Source organism: Peromyscus leucopus, chromosome 15 (assembly GCF_004664715.2).
Source record: "Peromyscus leucopus breed LL Stock chromosome 15, UCI_PerLeu_2.1, whole genome shotgun sequence".
NCBI lineage: Eukaryota > Metazoa > Chordata > Mammalia > Rodentia > Cricetidae > Peromyscus > Peromyscus leucopus.
Genome location: NC_051076.1, coordinates 9714697 through 9738689, shown reverse-complemented (window position 1 = coordinate 9738689; position 23993 = coordinate 9714697). Strand labels below are relative to the sequence as shown.

Below are 23993 nucleotides of genomic sequence, written 5' to 3'. Positions count from 1 at the left end.
TTTTATTTCTCATTTTCTGATAGTTATTTATTGTAAATATTATAATATTATATCACATAGTTTCCCACATTTTACATTTTTGGATGATTACTTATGTTTTGATTTAAAAACCATGAACCAGTCTGCTTTCTCTGGGTAAGCCCTACTTACCAGAGGGTAAGACCTACTTGCCGTGTGGTCTCCTCTTTACATGTTGCCGGGCGCTGCTGCTGTAATCTACAGATGTTTCCACCTGTCCTCACAGAAATTGCTCTACTGTTCCTTTTCTTATAGCCATGCCTTTACCATGTTTGACTGTCATGCTGATTCTGTCCCTACAAAATGCACTGAGAGCTATGCCTTTCTTTATTTTGTAGAGAAATCTTATAAAACATTATTTTATATATTTCTTAAATGTTGGTAGAATTCACCAATGAAACCTACATTTGCTTGGAGTTTTCCTTGGAGAAAAACCTTTAACTTGGAATGCAATTTTCTTAATAATTTGAAGTTTTTCTAGATGTTTCTTTTCAACTGGACTTCTGTATTTTAACCTTGAATAGGCAAAGAGTTGGTCCATTTCAAACAATTTGTCAGTTTTTATGAGCAGAATGCTGTCTACAGTGTATGTGTTGACTTATTTCCTTCCATGGTAGAGTCTCAGAGGTTTTTAGTTTAGTAGATGTTTTTAAAAATTCCTCTCAGTTTTATCAAATTTTTCTTGTTTTATTAGTTCTTTGAGATTTTCATACAATGTATTTTGATCATATTCAACCCCCTGTGGTGGTATTGTGTTCCCCAACATATTGTGCACCCTAATAAACTAATCTGGGGTCAAAGAACATAACAGCCACTAGATACAGAGGCTAGAAAATGGTGGCACTCACACCTTTAATCCTAGCATTCCAGAGGCAGAAATCCCTCTGGATCTCTGTGAGTTCAAGGCCACATTGGAAACAGCCAGGCATGGTGACTCACACCTTTAATCCCAGGGAGTGATGGCAGAAAGCAGAAAGATATATAAGGCATGAAGACCAGAAACTAGAAGCTTTTAGCTGGTTAAGCTTTCAGGCTTTGGAGCAGCAGTTCAGCTGAGATTCATTCTGGATGAGGACTCAGAGGTTTCCAGTCTGAGGAAACAGAATCAGCTGAGGAATTGGCAAGGTGAGGTAGCTATGGCTTGTTCTGCTTCTCTGATCTTCCAGCATTCACCCCAATACCTAGCTCAGGTTTGATTTTATTAATAAGACTCTTTAAGATTCATGCTACAGCCCCCTCCCCAAACTCTTCCCGGATTCACTTGCTTTCCTACCCACCTAACTTTGTGTCCAGGCTATGCCATGCCAATGTATCCCATAGTGTAGCAATCCACTAGAATATAGTTGGTCTACTGGAGGCCACACCCTTTAAGAAAACTGCCTCTCCTTCTCCTAGCAGCTCTCTTTGCCAATAGTTCCTCAGCTGGGGGTAGAACTTCATGCTTCCCTCTTGGTGCTTAGAATGTATCTGTCTTGAGCTTGAGCAGGTCCCATGCATGCTGGCACACGCACTGTGGGTTTGTATGTGTGACCACCCTGTCGTGTCTGGAGAACACTGACTCCTTCGGGCACTCATCCACTGCCTCTGGCTCTTGGATCTTCCCAACCCCTCTTCCACAAGAGTCCTCGGGAAGAGCTGGGGAGGAGTGACACAGATCTCATTTAGAACCAAGCACTCCATGGTCTTTTCTCTACCGTTTGACAAATTGTGGTCTCTGTGCTGACCACAGTCTCCTGCTACACATGTGGTGTCTTTGTAGGGTTGAGGATATGAAAATGGCCATCCTACCAAAATCGATCTTATAGATTCAACACAATTCCTGTCAAAATCCCAACACACTTCTCCATGAGAATTGAAAAGGACAATCTTATATTTCTTTTTGGAAAAATTTTTTAAAAAGGATATCCCAAACAATCCTGAACAATTAAAAATGAAAAACACCTGCTAGAGGTATCACCATCCCAGATTTCAAATTATACTCCAGAGCTATAATAATGAAAAAGAAGAAAAGCATGGTATTTGGCTTAAAAACAGACATCTGGTTCAAAGAAATAGAATTAAGAAACCACATAAAAGTACATGAACCCATTGCCAGCTGAGTTTTGACAAAGAGGCCAAACAGACACACTGGAGAAAAGATGATGTCTTCAACAACTGGTGCTGGCCAAAATTGAGAGAGCTGCATGTAGAAGAAAGAAAGCAGACCCTTATCTCTCACCCTGCACCAAATTCAACTCCAAATGGACCAAGACCCACCCTCAGCCTAAGACCTGATATTCTCAATTCAATAGAGGGAGAAAGACCTGATATCCTCAATTCAATAGAGGGAGAAAGACCTGATATCCTCAATTCAATAGAGGGAGAAAGAAGGGAGTAAACTTCAGTTCACTGCCACAGGAAAGGACTTTCTGAAGAGGACCCATACAGCTCAGGCATTTAGAACAACTGATAAATGGGATCTCATGGAACCTACAGCCCACATGTACAGCAAAGGCATGATCATCCAAGGGCAAAGGTAGCCTACAGCCTAAAGAGTGGGACAGAATCTTTATTGATTCTTAAGTATTATTTTCTGTTCGCTACTCCAAATAATTCTGTTCTTTACTGCCTTCCTCATCCTTTTTGTTTCCTCAGAGAGAGTAGCTTACTTGGTTGGTATGAGGTCAAGTGGAGAGCTTGTTGCCTTGTGTTTTCCTCCAAGCCCTGATTTAGGTTGCACACGTTGTGTGAGATGTTGCATTCTCGTTTGCTCAAAATACTTTTTACTGACCATTGGACCTTCTTGACCTATACATCATTCACAAGGGGATGATTTAATTCACAAATGTTTAGAATTTTTTCAGATACTTTGTACAGATTTTTTTAGTTTAATTATCATATGTTCTAGGGACATTGGTTTGCAATTTTTAATTCTCTCATATTAGCTAAGGTTTGTTTCAGGGCACAGAACACCATCTATTGAGTCACGGCCATGTTTGGATTATCTATCAACTTATTGACCCACTGAGTTACTCTGTCAATTATTGGCTGAAGAGATTTGATTATCTACATGTAATTGTGGATGTATCTATTGCTTCTTGAGATGTGAGAAGGGAAATTCCTGGAAAGAAGCCATACCTTACAGTGATCTTTCTATAAGGCTGTAGACTGATTGGGACTTCAGTGAACTACTGCCAGATTGGAACAGGGAATTTGGGGTAGCCTGTGTGTTCTCAGCCCATGGCCATTCACATTTGGCTCTAAAAATAAATGACTACCTCTACTTTTTGAGGTGAGAGATGTGTCATTATAAAGACAAGTACACCATTCTTGCCTTATGCATTTGATATGTTGTTACCAATTACATACATGTATACTGCAGTGTATTGACATGATAAGCTGACCCTTTTCTCATTATGTGATTATCCGTTACTAGCCCTCATAATTTCCTTATTCTTATGTCTGTATTAACTTGTGTTCATATAACCATCCTAGATTTCATTCAGATCATTTTGAATGATGGGATTATTTCCTGGAATCATTTTTAAATATTAGGCTGTTATATGATAACTTTGTTCATAGCCTCTCAAGATGAAGTCATTCTCTTTTACCTGGGTTTGACAACTGGTTAGGTATAGAGCAAATTGTTTTCTGTTCCTTTATCAGTTAGTTAGCAGCCAGTTTGTCTTCCTCAAGTTTTGTGTTGCTTCTTTAACTCCTTCGCAAGCACATACTTCCCCGTGGCTCACTCGGGACTTGTAGTAGAAAGGTTCGGAAAATGAAGTGTTTCCTCATGTGTGTGACACAGTTGGAAACACGCCACTTGGAACTGATTCTCCAACTTTCTAGCCTCTTACACTTCCTGTCCTGAACCTTTGGCTAGAATGTTATTTACTCCTGGGCCTTGTGCCTTCTGGTTTCTTCACAGTTAGCGCAGCAGAAGCTACTTTGTAGGCAGCGAGGAGAAAGAAAACAGCAAAGATTCTCCTTCCCTAGGTTTATTCTCTGGACAGCAGGGCTCCTTTTTCTAGTTCCTCTGAATAGAAAAATGAGCTGTCCTTGGTCTTTCTGATTCCCGTTTGGCCAGAGCAGCCATGGGACTTCCTGATTCATCCTTTGGGCAGGACCAAGAAGAAAAATACAGGAACAAAACAGAGTGGGAATTTGCCCCACACTCTTTGTCCTGAATATATATTTCCCCCCTCTGCATACTCTGGTAAAAAAAAAAATGGAAAAAGATTGCCAGCCTCTCATATTTCACTTTCACAGTTCTCCTGTTCCACCCTGGGGCTACCCCTGGGTTAAATGTGGAGGGGAAGGAGAATGAGGAACTCATCCTCTGACATCCATTCTTCATGACTTAATGCTTCTTATGGTGTCCCTGCCATGGTTCTGTTCCGGAGTCCTCAGATAGTGCTGTGTGTGCAGGCTTTCCCACTGTGCTATCTGGGAGAGAATGGCTGTAGCAGCCTTCCTCCAGGCTGGTCAGCACAGGACGCCCCCATACAACATATTTTTCTTTATTGCAATGCCTTTGGCTGATTTATTTTTGTTTTTTTCCCCTTTCAGCCAGAGATCTAACAAAAACAAACTGATAGACACCATTCACAACCAAATGTTGGCATGTAAAATATTTCCTTTCTTAAAATGAGCCATTGTGGCAGAGTACCAGTTCCCAAAGGCAAGGCTGCAAGAAGTGGGTACAGGCTGCCAAGCCATCAGTCCGAGCATACCAGCACCAGAGCAGTCAGCCTCCTGTGTGAATAGCACTGTCTGTGTAATTTTGTTATACTTCTGGCAGTGAATACTTGTTAATTATGTTTCTGCATTTTTTAATCTCTTTTATGTTAGCAATATGTAAAAATCAAATGTGAAATCCACCCAGGAAAATACCAGTAGATTGACTTTACTAGTTCTAGAACATTGCAAATAACTTGGCTTCTTATAAAGCATACATTTCCAATGGTTTTTTTTTTAATGTTTATTCTTTGATAAAATGCAATGTCAGCAAAATTTAACTTTAACAGCTTTTACTCTGGTAACATGTAGCTATCACATGAGCCTGTTTGAATAGATGCCTGGAATGCATCAACTCAACCTTGTCTTTGACCTTAACGTATGCCTCGATTTTGACTACCTCATCTACAGTGAAAGTTCTTGTCATATTCCCTAAATTCTGTGTAGCCCAGAGGTGCACGTGCATGCAGAAAGCTTATATGGACCATTATAGTTTCAGGAAATGTCCCTTTAGAAGCAAGCTCCAGTCCCATCTTGTACATTCTTGTCATCTTATCATCAGCTGCTTCGGTGTCCCCAAAGAATACTAACTACTGATCGATACCCCAGACATGTCTGGCCATGGCCTACATGTGCCCTGGGTAGTTCATTTATTTGCCTTGGTGGATTTGCTAGAGTGGAATTTAATCAATAGCTAATTCATTAATTCTGGTCCTTGAAACTGTAGAGACAGTGCTGGGCAGAGAGAACAGGCTGGCTCCTGTTTTGATTGAAATATGACAAACACTCCAACCGACAGCTTCACTGGTACTGGGCTGATTGGAAGTTTGCTTATGCTATCTCCATAAAACAAAAAGCTGGGAAAGAAACATAAGGAAGGGGTTTTATCCTGTCCCTGCCTGCATTCTGAAGCCCATGGTTTCTAGGCATGGAGCTCCAGGGAAAGTCAAGAGAGCCCTGATCTTGTCTTTTATTGCCTTTAATTGAGACCACATTGGTTTGAGGCTGGATTACTGATGCGACTTCTGAGGTATAAAGTCCTTGGAATGCTTACAAAATAATTGTTTTCAAGTTTGCCTGTAGATACTGAATGGTGCCCATAATATTTTTATAAAGCAACATTTCAGCAGTCATTATGATAGAAGAGTAGGCTGGATTCTTCCAAAGGACAGTTAAGCCATGAGCATCGTGCATAAATCCCAGTGTATTCAAAGTACTTAACTTGAAGCTGAGTCTGGTGTGAGAGCTCAGAGCCTCCAGAGAACAAAGTTCTCCTTTCTATGTCTTATGTCTGAGGAGATACTGAGGCACTCCTAGATTTTAATACTGTGTCATAGGTTGTCAAAGTCTCTACTCTATCAGAGATTCTCTCTCTCTGATTTCTTAGTGACTCGGGGCCTGAACTGAAGGTAGTAATTTATGATTTCATAAACATATATGTGATATGTATTAGACTCATGTTTTCATTTATTTCAATAAGGAAACTATCAGGCTGTAAGACCCAACCAATTACATTGTGTTTCCATCATGTAGCCTCTAAAGCAGTGGTTCTCAACTGTCTTAATGCTGTGACCCCTTAATATATAGTTCCTCATGTTATGGTGACCCCCAACCATAATCATTGCCACTTTATAACCAATTTTGCTACTGTTATAAATCACAATGTAAATATTTTTGGAGAAAGAGGTTACAACCCATGGGTTGAGAACCACTGCTCTAAGTTCCCCAACTTGCTAATATGAACAGTTGGAAATTATTTTTAATTTGGGCTGGAATTTCTGTTGGAATCTTTAAAAAGCATGGAGAAGGGTCTTCAACTAGAAGATTTGCTATAAGCTCAATACTGCGGTACAGAACTCAGTGTCTTATGACCACAGTGGCTTTCAAAACTTACTCCAGAAGCTCCGTCACCACCACGTCTGTGCCCCCTTCTCCTTCCCAAATGCCCACTGACTTCTCTGCCTCTGGTAGCATGCACAGAAGCAGCTCCGTCACTGAGGTGGCCTGAGGCAGCCTTTGTACCTCCAGCTCCTCCTCCTTGTTCACTGGGCCTTTGGATTCTTCCTATCTCTTGCTCTCTGAAACCCTTTTTTTGGGCTCCATTGCAAGCACACTCATTAACTCTGGATGCCATCAACAGAAACTCAAAGAATGTAAACTTTCCCAGCAGTCAGTCAATGGCCCCTGACCCAGCTGTGACCCTGAGCTATGCCCATACATCCAAATGCCTATTGATTTTCTCTTGTCACTTCTGTAACCTGGACCCCAAAGTGAATTCTTACCATTCTGGTCATCTTTTTCTACAAAGGCACCACCACCCCACATATAGAAAAGTTCATATATTTGACCATTTTCATTTATTTTTTATTATTTCATGCATGCACATAATGTTTTTGGATCCTGTCCACCCCACTATTTCCTCCCCTCCAGTCACTCCCCTCTCCCCCCATCCCCTCCACTACCACTTTTCCTCCTAACTTCATGGCTGCTCTTTTTTTAAAAAACCTACTAAATCTATATAGTGTTGCCCATTGTTCATGGACCTCTAATGGAACGCTGGTGGCCTTTCAGGGGCTGCATCTCTGAAGAAAACTTCCTCTACCTCCCTCAGCATCCATCACCTGCCAACAGCTTCTCAGTTAGGGATAGGACTTCACACGCACCTCCCTTGTCAGTCCTACCTTGACTTTTGGTAGGATTCATTCTGTACAGGTCTTGTGTATAGTCACAGTCACTGTGAGTTAACATGTACCATGGCCTTGTCATATCCAATAAACAGTATTTCAATATATACATTCATTTACTACTTCTGGATTCTATAATCTTCTTACCCTCTCTTCTGGGCTGGTCTCTGAGCCTTGAGGGAAAGGGGATATGATTAGATAGATATCTCATTTAGACCTGGATGTTCCACAGTCACCTTATTCTCTTATGTTGAACACATTTGGATCTCTATATTAATCATCATCTACTGTGAAAAGATTTTCTGATGAAGATTGAGAGATGCACTGATCCATGGGTATGAACATAAGAACTTAGGAGTCAGTTTATTAGTATGTCCACTTAGCAGAATGATAGTATTAGATTCTTCCCAAATCCTCTGACCCGGACAGTCATCAGTTTTGATGCAATCAACAACAGTTCATTAGTATGGAATGGCTTTAAATCCAATTAGAAAGTGATTGGTTAGTTACTTCCACAACATGGATGCCACAAATATACAAACGGGTATATCTTGCCAGGCCAATCATTATTATAGCTTGCAGAATTCACAGCTGGGTAAGATTGGCAATGACTTTTTTCCCATGGTAACATTCACAGAATCTTCCATCACTATGAAAGCTGGCCAGGAAGAATGAAACTTTCAGATCAGTGCCAGCTTGATTTCTCCATTTCCTGTGACTTGAGTATGTGGTGTCTTCAGCAATAAGTTCTTATCACCAAGTTCTAGAGGGTAGCCAAGAGCAATGACAGTAGGTGATAATTACAGTGGGGGTGTCTTTGAGACTCCAGTTACCCACAATTTGAAAAGAGGTAACCTATATTTGGCAGTGGGCTTTTGTTAGCCTATGTGTCCAGGAGAAGCACCCCACCCCATTGTAGGGTAACTCCACTTAAACTCCATTTTCAATTATGTTTTCACTTTATTTTGTATGATGGAGACTGAGTGTATACCTGCCATGGCACACACGTGGAGACCAAAGCACAACTCGCCAGAGTAAGTTCTCTCTTCTAACATGTGAGTTCCAGAGATCAAATCCAGGTTGGTGGAAGAGACTTCATCTGCTCAGCCACATTGCTGGCCTGATTCAGATATCCCCAGGACCTCCTAGCAATAGCAGATCAGTCTTGGATACTTCCATTCTTCAGACACAAACCATGAGAGGCAGCGACTGCCAATTTCTCTGCTCTCACTTTCTCTGCATGATGTACTTGGGGCCCGTTTCCAGAACCTAGGGAATGTGTGTGGGAGGGTAAGGAGTAGGAATACTAGGTAAATAACTTCCCTTTCCTATCTTGGCTCAGAAATGTCCAGTGGTTATCCAACACACTCAAAACCAAATCCAAATTTATTTTCCTAGCCCATGAAATCCCACACAGTTGGCAAGCTCCATCCCAGCCTCCCAGCAGCCACTATGTCTTATTTTCTAACATCCTGTCTCTGTTCAGTGCACTCCAAGGCTGCTGGATTCTTTGACCTACTGTTCCACACCAAGCACATGGATAACTTACAGCCTGGATCACTCATTGACTCCCTCACTTTGTTTCATCCTTAGTCTGTGTTTCTGCACAGAAGAGTCAGGCCTCCTCAAACTATGACTTGAGGTATTAGTTATTCTCGTGTTGTTTACTGCTCATCGCCCTCAGGCAAAATGTAAGTTTAATGATCAAAGGGACATTACCTGTCTCCTTCGATGATAAAGATAGATTGACGCCTGCTTTTGCATTAGGAATTTAGTAAGTATTCATTAAAGTGTGGACTTTGAAAAACTCCCCAGATTCTGTTTATTTTGGGTTGGTTAGGATGATGGACTGGTGGCGGCCTCAGAACTTTTCAGAACCTTGATGTTGCCTTTGAAGTAACTCTCAAACAGATAAACCCATCGCCTGGCAATCACCTCTGGATTAATAACTGAAATTCCTAAAGGAAGAAATGTGAACTCCACTCACTGTCACACCGCTGAGACCCATTCATGCTCCTTGCTGTTCCTGTTTTTAGCTGCTCTGTTCAGCCCGGTTATCGACTCTAAAGGGGCTGCTTGTTTTAAGAAGTAGTAACACTGAACAGTTGCGCTGTTTCACTCTCAAACTGTCAGTGTGGTGTTGGGAGGCCTCCATAACTCTCTTTTTGCATTAAAACCTGTGTGGGCCAGGTGGTGGTGGCGGCTTATGCCTTTAATCCCAGCACTCAGGAGGCAGAGCCAGGCAGATCCTCTTACTTCTGTACTGGTTCTTCCCAGAATTCCCTCTGCCATCTTAACCATCTATTTATGTTCACACCCATTTCTCCCATGATGCCTTCTTTGAGTAGCCTTGGTTATATGCTTTTAAAAATGAATACACTTGTCGGGCTGTGGAGGCACACGCCTTTAATCCCAGCACTCAGGAGGCAGAGGCAGTTGGATTTCTGTGAGTTCAAGACCAGCCCGGTCTACAGAGTGAGTTCCAGGACAGTCAGGGCTACACAGAGAAAGCCTGTCTTGAAAAAGAAAAACATAAAAACACTTGACTCTGTTATTTCACAATTCACCTGGTGTGTGTGTATGGTTTTTTTTTTTTTGTCTTTTTCTTTCACTTGATGCAGTTTTTAATAAACATCCAAATAGGATAGTTAAATATTCAATATTTTTGAATATTTAAAATCAATCTAAATACTCAAAAAATTCTCAAAAATCAAAAGTTAACATTTAATCAAAACACATATATTTTATTTTATATTTAAAGTATTCTCACCATTTTTGATAACATAGTCTAGAATATTATTGAGGAGTGTGAATGCTGCCTGAATGAGTAATAAAACAATATCCACGTTTTTTTTAAAGACCTCTCTTAGAAGAACCAGAACTCCAAAGCTGTTTAATCTGTAACAGTTTAGTCTGAGGTCTTAGAGCTTAAAAAATTTTCCCCCTGTGGTTCAAATAAGATATTTTGACAAATGGTGATAAAATATTAGAATACAGTAATAAAGTGTTGCTGTGAAACCCAACTCCTCCTACAGCATCCTGACTCACAGTATTTCAGCATCTACCTGTGTAAAGATAAGAAATTGTGTTCCCACTGCTTCCTAGCTTCCGTGTTATCCGAAGGGATGGCTTTTATAATGATAGACGTATCATTATGCACTATAGCGAAATTGAATAATAATTATCAAATGACAGAATTAAAAAGAAATGTCCAGCTGGAATGTCTGACCCCCTGTGATTTGTGTTCTTGCATGTGTGTGCCCATGGTGGCTTTTATCAGACTATTAAAGACACTGTGAACTTCATCCCCTGACCCGTCAGACCCTTGACTGTCACTTGAAGTAGTGTTCTAGGACTAGGAGATAGCTCAGCTGGTAAGTGCTTACTGCATCAGCATGAGGCCATGAGTTGGATTATCGGCACCCACGTAAGGAGCCAGGCAGGTAGCCATGGGGCTTACTGGCCAGCCGGCCTAGCCTGGTCAGTGAGCCTCAGGTCCAGTGACATACCATGACTTGAAGGCAAGCAGCTCCTGAGCAAATGACACCTGAGGTTGACCTCTGGTCTCTACATATGCATGCACACATGTGCATGTATATCCCCCCCCCACTCACATGCAAAGGGCATAGTGATTGCTATAATTCATTTCTGTAGTAAATATGGATGCAGTATCTGCAGACTGTAGAGCTGATTTGAAAGTTGGATCTCTGGACAAATAGCAATGGCTGTATTAGCCTGTGAATCCCTTGAATGGTGATGTTAGCTTCCTCTCTGTTATGTATGTATACTTTCTAGAAAATGAAATGATAATTTAATCAGTCTATTAAAATGTCAGGGTTTATCTTGACTGCTGCCTTTTCAGGTAAGTGTTTGTGCTTAATTGGATTTCTGAAAGTGATGTCACTGAGAATGCTGATCAGATCCAAAATGAAAAATAATTTAAAACATTAGTACACAGTGACAGAAAAGTAATGTTCCAATGTAAGTTAATGTGAAACCTTGATGATTAAGACTTAACGTTGGGCCAGTGAAGTGGTCAGTGGGTAAAGGTACTTGCTGCCAAGCCTCATGACCTAAGTTTGCTGCCCAGGACCCTGGGAGAAGGAGAATAGTTGTCTTCTGACCGCCACACATATGCCTTGGTACACATGCTCCCAACACAAACACAATCAAATTAGAAACAATGTCCTGAGACATAGGCCCAGATTCATGCCTTGCTTTGATTCATGAACTCCTAGAACATTCTCTGTGTGGAAAATCACCCTGCAGTTGTTTGTGACTGGCTAAACATCCCGCCAGAGACTCTAGAATAGCAAAATGGGAATTAGTGTTCATGTCAGAATTCCACTCATTTTTCAAAAACAGTGGTCACAAATCAACTAGTAATTTTCATAGAGGAGGCATAGCACGCCATGCTATGCCTCAAAACTATGTGAACCCTCTAGTGCCTTGTCTCAAACTTTTAACTACTTCTGCTTATTGAGAACCTGCAGAGACACCATGTACATAGAATGCAGGCAGATTCTACAGTATTAATCTGATTATGGATCTTTTTCTGTTGTTTTATGTTTTGAGACAACCTAGACTGGCCTTAAACTCATGGCTCTCCTCCCACCTCGACTTCCCCAGTCCTGGGGTGACAGATGTGAGCCACTGGGCATTCTGATGTCATTTCCTTTCTGTTGGGCAGCTTTGCTTCTCTGGTCTCATTCACCACAAATGTAATATTAACATGCCACTGAGAAGGCAGGAAAGTTTGATACCAGCCCCCAAAAGCATAAAATGAAGTGGTTCCTCCAATTTTTAAAAATCAAATGTTCTCCAATTCCTAGACTTCTGGCCTCAAACCATGTATGAGCAAGAGAGTTACCAAAGAAACAAATCTACTTAGCGGTGATTCAAATGCAAAGAAATGTCAGGGACTATATAGAAGAAGTTAGTGATGTTGAAGATTTTCTCAGTTTGGGAGTAGATTTTGACTGCAGGTTTAAGAACCAATCATAGAGATTTATATAGTCAGATCCAGACAGACAGGGGATGACATTGTCTCAGAGATCCCAGATTCTGTGCTGCTCTTTGTGATTTTCACAGGCTTTCTCAGACCAGCACAGGCATTACTGAAGGCATCCTACAGCAAAGAAGGAGAAGCTGACAGCCATGTCCAGGAAGCGGACATTGCCCATAGGTTTCACAGTTACCTTGCAGATACATCTTTGGCCAGCCTGATATCATGTCATCTGCCTCTGGTTTTGTAAAGGAGAAGGTGTACAGAGAAGAGGTTACGTCTGCCATACTCCAGCTTTTGCTCTTTACCAAGGCTTCTTCCTTGAGCTTTTCTTCAGCAACGCTGATGGCCTGTGGGTCCTCTTGACTCCTCACAGGGACGTTTGCTTTTTGCCTCTGAAACTTCAAGTGGGAGACCTCTGGGCACCTGCTAACTATTCTTCTCCCCAAACTAAAACAGTTCAGATTGAGTCTTAAAATATGCTGAATGACAGGCATGGCTATGAGTGTACAAGTATATTAGCATATGCATCAGCATATATTAAGTGTGTTAGTACACACTCATGAGCAGAGAATTGTTCATGAAATAAGGCTGTCTGACCAATCTGGAAGATTGAGTGAATAAGGTTGACCGCAGTTGTATGGTTGTCTTTTCAGTGGTGTTGATTCCAGCCTGGAGTGGTGCTGCATACATGTAGTTATGAAGCAGATCTCACACACACATATATAAGCACACACACACACACATACACAAGCACACACACACATACATGTCTGTATATACATCTGTGTGTATTTACATGTATATGTATATTTTTATCTGTTGCAGATCCCTTCAAATAGATTGGATGACACCAGGAAATCCAAATGGTATCATTCTCGGATATGACCTTTTACGGAAAACATGGCATCCATGCCATGAAACCCAGAAGTTAACAGAGGGACACAGTGATGAGCTATGCAAGGCGGTCAAGTGTCAACACCCTGAAAATATCTGTGGGCAGACTTGCTATTCTCCGGAAACTAAGGTAGATCTTTTCACATGTACCAATGTAAACCCAGGCCCCTACACTGTACTCTATTATGATAAATGTTTGTCATGTTAAGCTATGAAGATCACAGAGAGAAGAAAGTATGCCTATCAAAGTCCTACTGACCTTCTGAGCATTTTAGCCTTCATACTTTTCATCATCTTTTCAGAAAATATGGGTTTATTAGGACAATAAGGACCCCCTAAATTAGTATCATCTTGAGGGACTCAAAGTTTTCATTATACAAATTCATTCAGCTACAGATGGCTGGGTTTTTTCCCCCCACAACTCTGATACATTGCCATGAACAGGCCTGCTCCTGGTGTGTCAGAAATATTTTAGAATTATGGTCATTTGTAGATTAATGTTCATATTAGTTGCTGTTTAGGAATCAGATCAATAATACAGCCAGACAGAGGGTTTTGTAAATGGCTTTTATTGACAAACAACAGAGAAAACTACTTGATTTGAAGGTAAGATTTCATCTAATGAAATAATGTCCTATTTATCAGTAGCATTGCACATTTGATGACTAAGGCTACTCCTAAATCCATAAGATTCACTAGAAAGGAACTCCAGAATTAATAAAGTGAGTTTCTGAAGCAATATGGATCGAAATACAAATTATTATGGCTGCCACTCGCTTGGTGGTAGTTACTATGTAAGAGACACAGAAAGCCAGCCACTTGGCAACCTTAAAATTTTTATATCTCTAAAATTATTATGCTTTAATTTAATTGTGTGTATGGGTGTATATAGGTATGTGTGTGGTCTATACATGAGTGTGCATATGTGCATGAAAAGGTCATGATGGGAACTTGTTTTTTAATATAAAATATCTGCTACTTAAAATGCAGAACTTTTAGAAATACAACTATATCTTGTCTAGTAATTTTTTTTGTACATAGAGTTGATATTGAGTGCTTTTGATGAAAAACTTTAGAAATTGTTTAAAAAACAAAAGCGTCCTCTCAGAACTGGTAAGCATGGTACATAACTTTGCATACTCTTTATGCAGAATATGGCATTGAAAGGAAGAGTCATCCAGTTTATGCTTACAGTAAGACTGCTCTTCAATACTCATGGCTGACAACTAAATCCACCGACAGAAAGGTGTTACTGTTTGTTTAGGGAAGCTGCCCTGGTGGCTGGATTGGAGAGCACTTCTGCGCCCTTAGATAACTTTGTAGATGAGCGTCTGAGTGAGGGGGACCGTGGAAGACTTAGGCCATGTTTCAGTCTCTGCTCTAGCCACTCCCAACGTGGAGGCATCTCAGAGGGAAGTAGGCAGTTCCGGGGAAACAGTGTTGATTTGGTCTGCCATGGGAAGAGTCTCTCTAACCGAAGGGACTCCTCCCAAGTCCACGTTCTGAGCCACTTCCCAGCCTCCACTCGGGGTTTGATTTGTCTTATATGAAGCATAAAAATACAAAGCCGTACTTGATTGTTTAAGCGTATAATTTTTTTCTGCAGCTAGCTCCTGGCAAAAACACAGTGAAAAGGACTTTTCAAAATTAGTTTCCATATAAATTTCTTTCTGTGTTGTAGTAGTCCCTAGTATACGTTTGCTGTGATGTATATGTTTGCATAGGTGTGTAGATATGTGTTTATATACATATGTGTGTAGATATGCAGAGAGAGGAAAAAGAAAAGAGAGAGAGGAGATTGCCTTATTGGAAAAATGGGATTCATAAATAAATGATCATATACATTATAAGGAAAATTCAACCTATTTAACAAAAAGGATGAGTAAGAAGTAGTTTGCATTGGTGTGATGTTTTCAAGTTAAGTAATCGTGAGAATAAAGATGTGTGTGTGTGTGTGTGTGTGTGTGTGTGTGTGTGTGTGTGTGAAGGAAATGGTTCTTTTACAATTTTAAGTAACTTTATATTAGAAGCATTGGCAGTCTAAAGGTAATTTACATTTTCAGTTACATAATGCTATAACACAAAGCAAAGCTTAGTTGAAGAGGGGAAGGTGTTGCATGAATCTTAAATGGTCTTTTAATAAAAAATCCCAGAGCCAGATATTGGGATAAATGCTGAAAGATCAGAGAGACAAAGGAACAAACCACAGCCACTTCTTACCTTACCAACTCCATGACTTCTCTGTTTGCATGCCTGTGAATCCTCAACCGAAAGGGCTCAGTCAAAGGGTCAGCCCAAAGAGGCTTCAGTGGAAAAGCCTTAGTTCCTGTCTTCTCACACCTTATATACCTTTCCCCGCCCAACCATATCACTTCCTTCCTAGTGCTGAGACTAAAGGCATGTGACTCCCAAGTATTGGGATTAAAGGAGTGTGACTCCCAAGTATTAGGATTAAAGGTGTGTGCCATCACTGCCTGGCTCTGTTTTTCTCCTAGACTGAGTCAATCTCATGTAGTCCAGGGTGGCTTTGAACTCACAGAGACGGATCTCTGCCTCCCAAGTGCTAGGGTTAAAGGTGTGTGCTACCATTGCCTGGCATCTATGTTTAATCTAGTGGCTTGTTTTGTTCTCTGATCTTCAGGCAAATTCTATTAGGGTACATAACACATGGCCACAGGAAGGTAAGCTGCGCTGTATCAACTGACATTTATGGAATTTGTATAATGCTGAAGAATACATTTTTACATCTGTAGGTAATATGGCCACCTTTCAAGGCTTTTTCAGAAGATAATTATGCTCTGTGAGATGCAGCATTCTTAATTAAGTGGATATATTTATTTTTAAATGTAGAATGGCTTATTTTTTAAAATATTTCTTTAAAACCAATTTCAAACTTTCAGGTTTGTTGTGATGGACTTCTCTATGACCCTCAGCCTGGATACAGATGCTGTGAAGAGAAATACATTGCATTTCTTCCGAATTCCACTGGCATTTGTTGTGGGGGCCGAATCCATGAGGCACAGCCAGATCACCAGTGCTGCTCTGGGTATTATGCTAGAGTTCTTCCAGGTGAGTGTCCTGTCCCACAGTCTTCAGCAGCTTAGGGAAGCTGAAAATGCAAGCCTGTGACCCATGGCAGTGAACTATTTCCAGGGCCCTCCCATCAAATCCTGAACCACAAAGGCACAGCCAGTGGCGTGCTTTAAATATTATTTCTCTGGCTTTGTTGAAAGGCAGCCAGAAGTGAAAGAGATGTATCAGAAATTTCTAACATCCACCGTAGACAGAAATGTCTATCAATAACTTCTGATCAACAACTTATCTCTTGTGGCTTTGTTTCATTCACACACTTCAAGGTGTCCTCATCAAATCTATGGTTCATGAACTGTCTGTGATGGTTCATCTTCCATGTCAGCATGGCTGGATTTGAAATCACTTAGGAGACACACCTTTGGCAGCAGCTGTGAGGGTGTTTCCAGGGAGCTTTAATGAGAAGAGAAAACCCTGGGGTTAATGTGGGCAGCAGCATCTGGTGTGCTGGAGTCCTAGACTGAAGAAAAGAGAAAACAGAAGGAAGCCAGCTGAGCATTGACCACTTCCTCCCCTGCCCCGCAAGTACGGATGCAGTGTGATGTCACTCCTGTACCGGCCTTCCCTGCCGAGGGAATGAGTCCTCCGCTGTGAGCCACCATCACCCTTCCTAACTCAGACTGTTCTATCATGTACTTTGTCTTAGCAATGAGGGAAGCACCCAGCAGCTAGTGCCCTTCCCAGACTGAGACACTCTCCTCCACTCCCTCCATTTCTCTCTGGAGAACCGCATGCCCCATTCCTAAGTGGATGATAACTGGGTCCATTTGTGTGAGCATTCCAAACTCCAGCAGTTAATCCTGTTAGCTAAAGTAAACAAGACATTGTTTTCCAAATTTAAATGATATGAAACAGTGCCCAGTAAATGTATTAGGGAATGAGCCACAGTTTATAAAGTGGAAGATCTCAGATAGGCCTTGTATCTAAAGGTTTGCAAGAAATCTCCATTATTGCCTAACTTCGCTGCTGTTTACAAATAAGAAATGGGTTTAAAAGTGACCGCTAACACTCCAAGATTGGTGTATAGCTTGAGGACTCAAAATGGAATGCCTGCTTTATTTTCTCAAACTCCACGATCCTTTTTGAGGACTTGATTACTCTTTGATCAAAGTATGCTTATGATGCTAGTTGGAGGGAGCTTCCACCTTAGTGATAATAGAAACAAAACAGGAGGCAGAGAGGGGAACATCACAGGTAAAAGCTTCCTTTGAAAGAGAAAGGAAGTTGCAGAGATGTGAACAGTGCTGATTAAAAGATTCATGCTGCCTTTCAACAAGTCAAAAAACAAGCCTTTGGTCTGGTTGCTCGAGTGGCCTGGGCTTGGGTAACTTTCCATGGTCAGGAGGTTGGAATTTGTTTTTTATTTGTGTGTGTGTGGTGATATTTTATTTGTACTGAAATGTGATTTTATTTGTATGTTAATAAATAAAGTTGCCTGGGGGTCAGAGCTAATAGTAAGCCATAGCAGAGCTGGGTGTTCGTGGTGCATGCCTTTAATCCCAGCACTTGGTAGGCAGAGCTAGGTAGATCTCTGTGTGGTCAAGGATACAGCCAGCATTGGAGACACACGCCTTTAATCTCAATACCAACCATAGAAGACCTGGAGGTCTGTACAGACAGGCAGTAACGAGGTGGTCATGTGGTTGGGTTTACAACCAATGAGAAGGCAGAACAGAAAGTCTATATAAAGACAAACACACAGGAAGTAGACCTCTCTCTTGGCTGAAGAGGCTAGCTGCAGCAGATGGGTAAGGCTCTTAGCTCTGATCTCTTGGCTTTCTTCTTTGCATTGGTTCTGTGTTTCTTATTTAATAAGACGGTTAGTTACATCTACGTGTGTGTGTGTGTGTGTGTGTGTGTGTGTGTGTGTGTGTGTGTGTGTATGCATGCATGCACTTACAAATGCGTGCTTGCATGTATATGCATGCAGACATGTGCAGAGTATAGAAGAGGTTTGGCCTTATTCTGTTGAGATAGGGTTCTGCTAATGGCTAGAAAGCTGCAGGGTTCCAGATTGGCGCAGCTGCACCCAGTTTTCTTCTTGCGTGGCAAGCATTCTTATCCACTGAGCCTTCCTACCCCCAAGACCGCAGTCTTCCTCCTGCCGGCCCCACCCCCCATCTCATGTAGGTCAGCAACCAGCTTGTTTGGGTGACATCATGGCATTGTGATTTTGTACCCAGCATGGCTTATCCCGGATATAAATGATAGAGGAAACAAGAGCGTATATTCTACATACAGATGACAGGGAAGGAAGGGACTTGACTTGACTGGCTACCTGGTCGTAGACTCGGGCCCCCAAATCTGTCTGCCTCTTGTCCCCATTGTTCGTGTCTACTTCATTAACATACGTTGACATCTTGAAGAATTATTTTTGGCCAATAAACTTTTTCTGTCGCTAGAGAAACCACTCTAAATATATAATGTATAACCACTTTTTTTCCTGTCACTTAAGTTTACCACTGATATCGTCCTCTTTTTAAAGATTTGTTTGTTTATGTATATGTGCTGGGTTAGTTTATGTTGCCATGTGTCCCATCACTGAGAACTGGAGTTACAGTGGTTGTGGGGCAGCTGAGATGGATGCTGGGAGCCAAATCCAGGTCCCCTGGAAAAGCAACAAGCGTTCTTAACCACTGAGCCATCCCTCCAGCCCCAGGACACCAATGTCTTTCTTAAAGATAGGAAGATGAATTGAAAAGAGAGAAGAAAGTGATTTTTCAGATGCCTAAGAGAACTGAGTGCTCTGGGAGACACAATTGAACACAAAGTGCTAAACGTACCATTAATTGAAGCATTAATGTCAAGCGTTCACTGTAGTCTGTATAAATATAACCATCCAAGTATATGATGTCAGGGATTCTCTGACACAGTTTCCTTTGCAAAACACAGGGTCAAACATGTAAGGTATCATGACTAAATACTTCGAGTTTATTCATGGTGGTGAGCCTTCATTCCGACCATCTTCATCTTCCTCTACAACTCACAGAGGAAAAAAAATCTATCTTTATAGCAAAGTTATTGTCTCTGATTCTCCAGAAAGAATATGTTCGTAATTGAATAAATCATAACAATGTTTCCTAGAAGGAAATATGCTGACAGAAGTGTAAGGATTTTGTAGAAGAGTGTTGACTTGTTTATTAAATTCTGATTCGCAATTGTTAGCAACTGATAAAATAAAACATTGTCAAATGCTCTTTTCTCTCCAAATGACCACAGTTGGGGGTTCTCATCCATGATTCTTCTCTCTTCTTCCTGCAAATAACTTCTTTAAAACTTAGAGAAATGAGATGGGCATTTCCTAGTGTCTGCTCTTAGCTCCTCCATGTCAGTAGACCCTGGGAGGATCTTCTGAGTCCCGCATACCACTAAATAGAATAAAAATAGCTTATATGGATATATAAAAGAATTTTTATTTCAAAGTCACTTTGAAAATTTTGATATTACTATTTCAAACAAACCAAGCTCAGAAAATAGTTCTTTCCCTCAAAATTGATGACAAGTGTGTACTCCCATTTAGCAATTTAACACAGAAGATTTGCCTGCATATGTCTCTTCAAGCCCAACAGTATGGGACTTAGAACTAAGGATACAATACACTTTTATTATACTTCAAAATAAAATTTAATGGTTTTTTCCAACAAATTAAATAAATGGAAACTTATGGGGCTTTTATTTATATAAGCCTCCTAATACCTGACAATGTATATTTATGTCCACATGTGATATATTTACATGTATGCACACATATGTGTGTATTTTAGAGATTAAAGGTAGCAGTCAGTGTCTTCCTCAATCACTGTTCACTTAAAAAGTGTTTTGTTTTGTTTTGTATTCTTTTCTTTTAGTTTAGCATGTATTTGCATCCATGCATGTAAGGGGGCAGGTAGATAGAGAGAGGACATGTAAATGCCTCAAAACATGTACATGTGGAGACCAGAGGACAACTTTTGAGTGTCAGTTCTTATCTCTCACAGTGTTGAGGCAGGGTCTCTCTCTTTTCTGCCACTACCCAGCATGCTCCAGGCTAGATGGCCCATAAGCTTCTGGCCAACTCTTCTCCTCTTCTCACCTGTCCTTGGGAATGCTGGGACAGAGATGTGGACCAGCACATCCTGCTTTTTATGTGGGGTTGGGGGGTCAAACTCAGGTAGTCAAGCTTGAGAGACAAATGCTTTTACTCACTGAGCCAACTCCCCCACCCTCTGCCTTCTCTGAGATAGCATCGCTCACTGAACCTGGAGCTAACTAGGCTGGTTGGCTACCAAGTCCCAGATCCTCCTGTGGCTGCCTTTCAGTGCTATGATGACAGGCACAGACCACAGGTTGGTTGGTTGGTTTTTATGTGGATGCTGGGGGTCCAATCTCAGATTCTCATGTAGATATGTGTGTATGTATAACCTGTCAAAATTATATGTATTTATGCATACATATCACACATATACGCGTATATATGATGTATACCCAGCACATGTACTGAGTCACAAAAATCATTTCAATGTCTGCTGAACTGTTGAGCCCATAGGATACTCAGATTCTTCGAAGCGATTGTTTTCCACAGTGTTACATTGTCCTATCTTGTCAAGACAAGAAAAAAAAGTAAAGAAGCCATCTGGAGGGAGAATCAGGGCCCTGCTTCAGCTGCTAGTCTGTATACATCTAAATGAAGTGATGCTTTTCTGACCTGGGTCCTCAGCCCATGGTCTTTGTTAATTAGTTTAAGGCCGTTTACATCAGGAAAGAAATGTAGTGACCCCAAACTGTCTTGCATCTTACTGTAATTAAAATCCAATCAGTTGTCTCCATGCTTATAGCTGGGATGCATACAGGAGTTTTGATATTTATAGAGGAGTTGAAATATTGGTTAATAATATTCCTCCTTTTTTCTTCTCAAGACTGTGCTCTATAGCTACATATTATAAAGAGCAGCAGAGGGGGTACTCAGTCACCCCACTTTTTTATAAACATGCTAATGACCCCAGAGAAGTGTCAATGTGGGTCATTCTTTGAGAAGAATAACAATGAAATCTTGGGCTGTGTGGCACCATTTAGAGAGAAAACATCCTCAAACCTGGCCTGAAAGACTCATTTTAGAGGTTAACGAAGGGGTGACTGGTCCTTGTATCTTGTGTCTCAGAGCCCTTTTATGAGGGGAAAAAGGGTTTTATTTCTCATTGATATAATACATATCTCTCTTTTTTTCTTTTTCTTAAAACTTTTCTACAATCAGTAAATGAATTCAGGGAACTATGACTAAAATAATTAACACAAATACTAATACCAGTCCAAGAGAGGCTTCATACAGAAGTTTGTCTTTCCTCAACATGGATATAAACAACATTTTTTTCTCTAAGCCCATAACTATGCTAGGTAATGACCAATTGATCAGGCCTTGGAATCATGTGACACTTAGGTTTGCCACTAAGGGACACTGTGTTTTCTGGCTGAAAAGTTTTAAGAAAAATGGTAGTTACATTTCAGGGCAGAGAGAAGATTCTTCTATCCTGAGGAAGTAAGGGTGGGTAGATAGATGACAGATAGATGATAGATAGATAGATAGATAGATAGATAGATAGATAGATAGGCAGACAGATGGTAGATAAGAGATGGATTAATGGATAAATAGACTAGAAAAATGATAGATGATAGATATAAAGATGTATAATATTCTAGTATAACACCATTTACAAGCTCATTCCACCTGCATTAGCTGCTGGTAACATCATAGCAAAGACCCCAGCATTCTTTGCCTCTGACTTCACCTGCTCTAAGGTCCTCATATATCTGGAGCACAACATATTTGTCTTTCTGTTGTTAGCTTATTTCACTTAGCATGTTTGCAAGATTGACCCACATTGTACCTTGTGTCTGAATTTCACTCTTTGTTTTAAGTCTGAATTCCACTGTATGCAAACACCACATTTTGTTATATATTTAGTCACCAAAGGACATTTGGATTCTTTCCACCTTTGGGATATGGTAAATAAACCACAGTGAATCAGTACCCTTGCTAACATTTATTTTTTGATTTTTGTATGTGTCTCTGTATATCTATCCCTTCAGTAATAACTATTATAGTTAACTGTGAAGTGGTTTTGATTTGCATTTCCCTAATTATTCATAATATTGCGTGTCTTTCCATGTGATTCACAGGCTATCTGTATCTTTTCTTTCGAAAAACATCTATTCATGTTTTTATGTTGCTGAGGTGTATGGGTTCTTTATATATCATTCAGACTCGCCCTTGCTGTGTTATTGTCTCCAAATGCTCACATTGGAAGCTTGGCCCTCAGTGTTTGAACCTTGTAGAGGTGGGACTTACTGGAAAGGGACTTTATTCCATTCCTGAGAGCTGGAGCTGGCAAGTGTTGTCGTTTAAAGTACACACTGAACCCTGCAGTTCTCCAGCCAGTCTGGCCGGGAGCCTGACCTTCCTTCACTCATACACTCTTGCCATGAAGTCGTTTGTAGAACAAGTTTGTGCCGTGTTCTCGAACTCCAGAAATATGAACTAAATAGACCTTTAAAAACTGTATGACATGGTCTCTGGCATTTTGTTATATAGCTAAACAAAGTAACTAACATAATCCCTCAGTATTTCATGATTCCCAAATACTTTCTCCAGTGCCTTCCTTGTGACTCCATTATCTTCCTTGATGCCACAAAGTCTGAAATTTTGACAGATACAAATTCATCTATTTTTATGGCTATAAGTTTCCTGTTATAATGAAAACAATTCAAAAATCATTACCCAGCCCAACATCATGAAGCTGCCCATAGATGCTTTCTAGCAAGAATTTTGAATTTTAGTTTTACTCTGTGATCTTCAATACATTTTGAGGTCATTTTTGTGGCATATAATAAAGTAAGAATTTGACTTTATTCTTTTTCACACGAATGTTTCTTTTCCCCAACACTAACTGTGCAAACAGGAATGTTTCTTTCCCCCATTGGGTGGTCTTGACACCTTTGTTACAGATTGCTTGAGCGCATGTGCGAATTTGTTGCTATTCTTTCTATTTCATTTCTGCCGAGCATCGTCCTTTGTACCACACTGTTTTGCCACATCAGCTTTGTACTAGAGTTTGAAGCCAACGCGTGGAAGACTTTTGGCTTTGTTCTCAGCCGAGATTATTTTAGCTATTTGTGATTCCTCGGCATTGGTGTGAATTTGAGAATGGCTTTCCCGTTTCTGAAAGAAGCCTCGGGATTCTGAGAGATCATTTTGGCTCTGCAGATCACCTGGGCTAGCAGACATCTTAGCCGCGGTTCCCCAGCCGTGACTGTGGGATGCTCTTACACGGGGCTGTTTCTTGATGTTCCCGGTGTTCTGGTGTCCTTGGTTGAGCTCAGTCTTAAGTATTTTAGACTTTTGATGCTGTGTTAAATGTGACTGTCTTTCAGATTGTTTGTTCTTACAGTGTAGAAGCCTAGTGGATTATTTGTGTACATTTTACATATTGAAACATTGAAGAATTCATTGAGTAGTCCTGGTGTTTCTTGTCTTTAATAAATGGGACTTTACTCCCTTTAAGGTCCTGTTGTCTGAAAACACATGTGGTTTCCTCCCCCGCCCCTCCTTT

At 40.7% G+C, this 23993-nt stretch overlaps 1 protein-coding gene across 1 annotated transcript in view; it reads left to right on the top strand.

Moving 5' to 3' along the window:
• Ush2a (usherin) overlaps positions 1-23993 on the top strand; it is a 688259-nt gene that overhangs the window by 494482 nt on the left and 169784 nt on the right. The window contains 2 exon segments of the mRNA XM_028876752.2: positions 13252-13450; positions 16221-16389. Of these exon segments, the coding sequence (XP_028732585.1) occupies positions 13252-13450; positions 16221-16389 (368 nt within the window).